This window comes from Monopterus albus, unplaced genomic scaffold, assembly GCF_001952655.1.
Source record: "Monopterus albus unplaced genomic scaffold, M_albus_1.0 scaffold96.1, whole genome shotgun sequence".
Taxonomy (NCBI): domain Eukaryota; kingdom Metazoa; phylum Chordata; class Actinopteri; order Synbranchiformes; family Synbranchidae; genus Monopterus; species Monopterus albus.
The window spans coordinates 3,801,922-3,810,320 of NW_018127976.1; the positions used below are offsets into that span (position 1 = coordinate 3,801,922).

General features: G+C 40.3%; 1 protein-coding gene across 3 annotated transcripts in view; it reads right to left on the minus strand.

Annotated features, from left to right (window-relative positions):
- ccny (cyclin Y) overlaps positions 1 to 8,399 on the minus strand; it is a 28,171-nt gene that overhangs the window by 12,765 nt on the left and 7,007 nt on the right. Inside the window, exon 1 of one of the 3 annotated variants that reach the window (XM_020608952.1) lies at positions 4,993 to 5,055. The exons of the other annotated variants lie outside the window; for them this stretch is intronic. Within the exon in view, the coding sequence (XP_020464608.1) occupies positions 4,993 to 5,050 (58 nt within the window). The 5' untranslated portion in view covers positions 5,051 to 5,055. Of the gene's footprint in view, positions 1 to 4,992; positions 5,056 to 8,399 lie in introns of those variants that run through there. 3 annotated transcript variants of the gene reach the window in all.

The window sequence follows — 8,399 nt, forward strand, 5'->3', positions numbered from 1 at the left end:
GGATCCTCCGATCCACCTTTTTTTGCTTCCGATACCAATTCCGATACCTGGGATTCAGTATTGGGCGATACAGAGTACCGATCCGATACCCAAGTAAAATTTTTATAAAGTGCTGAATTACCTAATTAACTGTATGCATCCCTGTGCAATGCATTGGGCTCTACATGAACAATGTCATAGCATTGTAAAAGAAAATAAGCTCACAAATTATTCATTATTAAATTTATTAAAGCAGAACCAGAGTGCAAAGAGTAATTTGACATCCAAAAGCAGCGGAATAACACAACTTCACTAGCTTGTGCTTGACTTTCAAAATTAAAGTGCAAGGAATGTCACATCCAGTGCAAAAGCAGCTGATAGGAAAGTTTGTTGCATTTAGCATGGCACTTTGAGCGACGGGACTTATTGGCGTTTCTGTCACAAAGTATCTCCAGATCGCGGATGTTCTACCTCGCTCCATGCTGTTAGCTTGAACACATGAGGACTGAGCACACCACGTGTGCAATATGCAACATGCTGCGCAATCTCAGCGCAGCGTTAACTTGCCTAGCAAAGGTTTTTTTCTCGGATCGGGGCAGTTGTCGTCGATACCCGATCTAGAATTTTATTTCATATCGATGCCGATACCCAATACGAATATCGGATCGGAGCATCCCTACAAACAAGGAACAAATTTAAAAACATCTGCATGTGATAGTAAAATCATGTTACCAGTTTCACCCTGACTGTTATGATTACGTCCCCCCGACAGATGAAGGTTATCCAACATTCCGTGGAGACACTCCAGTCAGCTTTGGTCTCTGGTCGTCAGGACTTGGCTAAACTTTACAGCAAGTACACAAAAGAAGAAAGGCGACTTCTGGAATATGGATTCCACCAAGGGTCACCGGGCTCCCTTTTCCAACCCATCACAGTTCACTCTGACTCAGACTGGATCCCTGCTCACCCCGAGGAACCTCAAGACTTTGAGAGCTTCTACAGAGACCCTTACCGCAAGACTCCCAATGCAAGCCAAAATACTATTTATATTCAAACCATAGGTGAGTTTGTTTGAGTCTACACAGTGTGCACAATTATTAGGCAAGTGAGTATTTTGACCATATCATCATTTTATCCATAATTTCCAACTCCAAGCAGTATAAACTTGAACGCTTATTGGACTTAATGCATATCAGGTGATGTGTTTTAGTGTAACGAGGGAGGGTGTGGCCTAAGGAGATCAACACCCTCTTCCAAAGTTAGTTGCTTCGTTCCATCTCGCTTTTGTTTGTTCTGCTCGTTGAACTCTGTGTGCTCATTTGGATGAAATCTCTGTAGATGCTTTATTAAATTTGTAGTGTTGTAATTCGACTTTTACCACCACCCCTCGAAACGTTAACCTTGCATATATTACAAACAGCGACGGGACTTATTGGTGTTTCTGTCACAAAGTATCTCCAGATCGTGGATGTTCTGCCTCGCTCCATGCTGTTAGCCTGATCACATGAGGACTGAGCACACCACGTGTGCAAGCTGCAACATGCTGCGCAGTCTCATCGCAACGTTAACTTGCCTAGCAAAAGTTTTTTCTCAGATCGGGGCAGTTGTCATCGATACCCGATCTAGATTTTTATTTCATATCGACGCCGATACCTGATACGAATATCGGATCGGAGCATCCCTACTGTCTTTCTGTGTTGAAGAGCCACTTGAGGAGCCTCAATGAACACTAGCACACATCTGTTGGTCTTAGTTGCTATTACACTCAGCGCCCTAGTCCCTTACCCATCGCAACTAAATGCTTACCCCCGACCCTTCACCTAACCTGATTTTACCCTGAACCATAAAACCAAGTCATAACCTTCATAAAGCTCTTTGAAAGTGTGAGTGTCGACCAAAATGTCATCACAACGAAGGTTTTGAACTAAAATTTGTCCCCCACAACCATAGTAACACATACTGTTTAATGTACGAGGAAGCGACACACACTGTTAAATGATGGATTTGTGTGGGAAGAAGCAAAGAGCAGTGAAGGAGATCGGAAGGTGGGTGAATAATGCTACACACTGCTTGACTGTTACTGTAGTGAGGTATACACACTCGTCAGTGCACTCACATAAACATCTGAAACACATCAGGTGCAAATAACTCTACTCATTCTCTGCTGACCTCCCCAGTTTTCTCTCTCTTTCTACAACCTGAAGTAGACAAAAACAAAACAAAACCCACAATTTCCTGCATTTCAGGAAGCAGAGAGGGCATGAAGTTGAGGACGGCATTTGCACATTGTTAGGGAGGTAGGCTGAACAAAGATGTCAGAGTGTGGATTTAAGTCAGACACGTTTAAAGTTACACCATTTATACTCCTATAGAAACTCAGCAGGACACGCCAATAAAATGGAAAGACGAGCAATTAAACCAGTATAAGATGCACACTAAAACAGCAACATATTGTTTTTTTTTCCCCATAGTTTTCCTCTGACAAATGAATACACTTCTGGCAGAGGTGTTTCAAACACCTGTTGTCAAAGCAATGGAAATCCATCATATAAACCTGGTTTTATCAGTGACTACACCATAATAAATAGAGGTACGTTTGGGTGATATGATTTTATATATATAATAGGGAGACACTAACACCAGTATTGGGTCCGGTACGGCCCTATAGTGCTTGTACTCATAAAAGTACTCCCATACAACACACCACTTTACGACTGCAAGCTCTGCTTCTCTGCTCTCTAGGTCAAGGGAGAAGGGAAGGGAGTGGTACTCACGCATTGGCACACAGCAGAGTGGAGAAGAGGTTGTAAGACAACAATGCTCCGTACATGCAACAAAATTCACCAGTAATGGAGAGAGTACAAGCAATTTATCATCTGTAGTCCAAGAAAAACACAAACTCCATAATCCAAAGTATTTACTTTCCCCATGGTCAACTTGCCATTTACCCACTAAATCCTTTTGGTGCTTGATACGTTGACTGTAGTGAATTGTTGTGAATGAGAAGAAAATAAATGCTGAATTTAATGGTTGGGTCTGAGCTCTGCACATAACACAGAGATGCAAATTCACTGGAGTCCACCTTGGCAACAGACTGAACTGGAAGTGTAACACAGAAAGTGTGCAGAGGAAGGGAGTGGGCAGACTCTACTTCCTGACAAGCTCAGGTCCTTTAATGTGTGCAGCTAGAAGTACAGTATAATCGCTTACCAGTCCGTTGTGATCAGTGTAATATTCTTTGCTCCTATCTGCTGGAGCAGCAGCATCGAAGGCAGTGACACCAGCAAACTGACCAAACAGGAATGTAACGAGATGTAACCTGTAGCTTCTCATATCCATAAACTGGTGGAACTTGAAGGGCTGATGTGGTCCGTTCTCTGCTTTTCCACTGTATTTTTCCGCGTGTTGGTCACTGTTTACATGAGGGCGGGATTGAGCTTCTTTCTACACAGCTAAGCAGCGAGTGTCGAGTTAAAGACCACAATGTTTGTTAATCATGTGTGAAACAAAATCTGTACGAGCAGTATATCAAACAGCTGTCAATCAAGCAGAAGACAAGCGTGTAGAAATGTGACATCTCACTGAAGTCCCCGTTTTACCTTTAAGCAGTGGAACCAAAACCAGAACCCAGATCAAGGACTACACGTTCTGATACAGGTCGGTAAATTCCAACAGTGAAGGCTGGGTCTGTGCTGGAGAATTCACTGGTGCCTCTGGAGTTGGTTGTGAAGAGGAGGATGCTTCACAAACTGTTGAACATTATGGAGAACACCTCACACCCCCTTAATGACCTACTGGTCACACAGAGGAGCACTTTCAGTCAGACTGTGTCAGCTCCACTCTGGCCGAGAACACTACAGGTTGCCTTTCCAGCTGACTGCCATCACACTGTACAATGACTCTCCTTTAACAAGACAAATTATACATATGTTCATCATACATGTAATTTTTTTTTATATCCATGAATGCACCTTCATGTACTTTTAAACAAATATTATTATTATCACCCACCTACTTGCATTACAGTGTTAGTCTCTAGTCTATTTTAATCTTATTCTGTTTTTACCTGTTCAGATTGTTTTGTCTGTTCCTTTCTGGCTCTCCCGTCTGTCGGACCCCTTAAAATAACTCACTCTTTCTTGGATCTCAAATACCAAATTGTTTTGTACTGAGAATCCAGTGTATGAGGTAAAGCTAAGCCAAGCTGTGTCAGTTTTTACATGAAATGTCTTGGAACAGCATGTTGTTGTGTGGATTTACCTTCTGCAGTTTCAGCCTTACTTCATTTGCCTAGTCGTTCTCTCCCTCTCTCACCTTGATTTTCATCTATCTACTTTCTGGTGTAACAACTGAGTTTGGTTTGGAGCAAAATGATTCTCCCTTAAACCTTATTGCAAGACAAACATTATGACTACTGCACTAAATGATACTATGAGTTAACCCTGATATAACTTCTGTGTAAATGTGTGTCTTGTAATGTGAGAGGGAAAGAAAGGAGAGGACAATCACCATCATGCACAGTGAGCACTGTTTCATTTGAACAGTGTAAGTAATAAGAAATAACAGGTCCAATTTAAACTGCACTTGCAAGATTTTATGTGGGCAAATAGAATTATCCCATCTGCCCACATTACAGTGTCTGGAATGGTTACAGTCAGGAACTCCTCTAGTTACTGAGGAAATACTAAATCGAAACAAGCTACCTTTTTGTTGTTATGTGAAATCTGGACTGGATTGGCAACAATCAATCTGTTTTAAATTTTCTCTCTGCCAGCCAGTCAAATTGCAGTTTACATGCATGTCTGTCCGGACTAACATAATATATGTAGTGAAGACTTTGAAGGAATGTGTCGATTTTGATGAATTCCTGACTTTCCTGAGATATGGCATTCATGAGAATGGGAAGAGCGCGTGAGGTCACAGGGATCTTGGCCTTTGACCACTAAAATCTAACCAGTTCATCCTTGAATCCAGTAGTAAATCTATATTCACTCATTTTATCATTCAACGAACCTTGCTTGACCTGAAAGTTGCTGCAGTCTGACATCTTGAAGGACATCCCAAAGCTCATATTTCTGCTCTAGGGAGCAAGGAAGCTGTCTGGGGGAGAAGTGAGATAGGATACAAGACAGTACTTCATGGAAAGTGATTGCAGAAGTTGACTGAAATCAAAAAGTCTAACTTAGAAAGCACTGGACCAAATTATGTGTAGGTGCAATACCAAGCCTCTCACAGAGTACCATCATAATATAGACCCATGTCCACTGCTTTGATATGACAGCATAATTGGTATAATATCTGCATTATATTCAAAGCGAGTATAAGCAAAATGAGCATCTGGGAAAAGGTGAAAGGAATGTACAAGAATATGCTGCAAACTGGTATTACATTGAATAAGCCTGAAAACAAGCCTGCTCCCAAGCAGGTTTGAGATTATGGACATGGTGTCATGACAACAAATCCTACAAGACTTTCGAAGAACCAATAGATCCGAGATCATGTGAAATCATCAACAGTATTATCCAGCTAACCTGTTAATCCAAATACAAAGAACATGTCCCAGGTAGTAGGAAGCTGATAAATGGAGGATCATGGGAAACTAAGTTTATGTGGCTGTGATAGCCCCTACATGTTACTGTGATTCTTTCCTGAGCAGGGAAACTCACATGAAGAAAATTACATAATCTCTTCTAAAAGAAAAAACATTGGTATCCATATAGATGACTTATTATTATTATTATTGTTATTGTTATTTAAAAGTAAGAAATAGCAAATAACTGCTGTCAGACATTGGTGCTCTTCCCCACTGCTCTGTACATAACACTGCATATACACAGATTATGTGAATGGGAGGTCAAAGTTTCATAGATACATTACTAAACACATACACACTACACCTCATGTCTTCCTGTACAGCCACATCCCATTCTGAATGTGGAAGACATACTGGCTACACATGAAGAATGACCTTCAAGAACTACAATAAAGTAGAGCCTCACAGCTCTGTGCTGGCACCCAGCCTCTAATTCCTACAATCCATCACTGTGATTTCTTACTGTGACATTCAATGCTAATACCTAGCCATACTAATTTGTTGTATGTAGAGCACTGCGGTTTATTACCTTTACACTTGACAGATGGTTGTAATTAGGTGAAGCTGAAGAGACACAGCATATGAGAAGGAAGGGAAGAATAGCACCATCAGTGCTGCAGGCAGACAACACAAGGTACAAAAGCCCTGTTATCTATATAAGCATCTCAATACATGCTAGGAGGCTATGTTGATATAACAAGGGGAGGCCGCAGCAAACTATTTTACAGGTCAAACAAAGATAAAACCGAGGTTAAAATAACAGGAGAGTGGCTTCAAACTGTAGCAACTAATTTTATCCGTCTAGCTTAATGCAACAGTAATGCAAATCAGCCTTGTATAAGAAGTGTTTAATCACTGAGGACAGTAAAGTGTCTAATGGCCTGGCCTGAAATACAGCTTCCTTGAGTGGCTAAATAGCATAAGGTGTTGACAGCTCTGAAACCTATAACTCAAAATGATATTTCTTTAATTACTTAGAAAACAGGGATGCACAATTATAAAAAACTACAAAAAAGTAGAGCAGAAATCTTACGCCACTTTCACAAGGATGCAAATTCATGAAGGTGCAAATCACATGCAGCCCTAAAAATTTTAATGCATTTTCTCAGGAGATTGAGGAGAGAGAGAACGCCTCAATCCTTACCACCTTCTACCGTGGCACTGTTGAGAGAATCTCAACAATAGTAGTTGGAAGCAATTGCAGCATGTTGTGAGGATGGCAGAAATCATCATGGGTTCTCACTCCCCCTCAACTGACATTTACAGGGACAGGCACAGGAAAAAGGCCCTCAGTACTGTGGAAGACTCATCACATCCTTCTCATGGGCTGTTTGTCCTCCAGCCATCAGGCAGGACATACCATTCTATAGGATCAAAAACAAATAGAACGTGCACCTCTAATGTCACAGAGCCTGCTGCATTTAGATTTTGTTTTTTACTCTATTAACATATTCTATTGATGTGGTTATTAGGGATTATTATAAATTAGTTTTATTAAGTTTGGACAAATGTATGTTATATGCTGGAATCACACATTAATTAAACTTGAACTTGATAATAACCGACTTTCTTGCTTTGTTGTACAGTATGTTAGATAATAAAAGATGTAATTAACACACTGTGATAAAACACAGATTTTACAACCATAGTTTCACCAAAACATCAGGTTCCTTTTTTGTAAAGATGACTTGAATTTTAACTGGTCTCCAAAGTAGAAGAGACAATTTTCTTCTTAATGTGGTCTGCATGTGTGATTTTGTCATTTGTGTGTGTGTGTGTGTGTGGGTGGGTTTGTCTTTATATACTTGTGCGAACCAATCCCTGACGGAACACCTTTCTTGTGTGGACATTTCTTCTTGTGTGGATCTTTTGGGTGGCCCACACAAGGAAAATGCTAGGATAGGCTCCTTTCATCCTAAAGAATGATCTGTCTAAATTTCAGAAGATGTCCACATACAGAGCCAGCTTGTGCTCTTTTGCCCCCTATCCGGTGGTGCAGTCAAAATTTGATTTACAGGGAGGAGACACAATCCAATTTTCTGATTGGCTAAGGCTGGGAAATTTTGTGATTGGCCATTATCTACATTTATTTTATCATATGCATGCAAAAATGCAATAAAATAAAGTATCATGCTCTGATTAAATACTGCTTAAGCTGAATTCATGCAATACTGCCTGTGTCTCTAAAAGGGCACAGACAGGGCAGCTTAGAAGTGGGTGGCAATCAAAACAATATCTAACACCTGGAGCTTGAGTCTCACCTTCAACTAATGTTGCATTAAATGCATGCTTCAACACTGCGGTAGCACCACAATCGGTGTGCTGAGAGATACGACAAGGAGAGAACCGTGAAAGCTGAATTAGACGATGAAAAAAAAACTCTGCAAATTGCCCAGGTAAGATTTATGAAACTAGTTACTTGTTTTGATTTGACACTAAATTCTGGTTTAGTCCTCTGGCTCATTCTCCAGTGTTAGTATTTGTGAAGCTATTAAGCTACTGTTAGCTTTAACTTGTGAGCCACTATTTAAAGAAATAACTCAAAGCAATTTAAAATGTCTTTGAAGATATGCCAACTTTATGCAGGAAGATAAAGCTGATGTATGCTTTATTTGTAACAGTTTTTCTATAACATTGTCAATATGTTTCAAATTTACTCTGAATTTTACAGATGATGAACAGAAAAAAGAAGGCACAAGAGGAATTGGTATGTATATATTTATGCTTTTTATTTTGTTGTGGGCTACAGCAATGCAGCCCAACTGCAAAACTTTATAGGTTCATTATTTGAATAACTACTATTCTAATCTGCTTGTTCTTTCAGGAG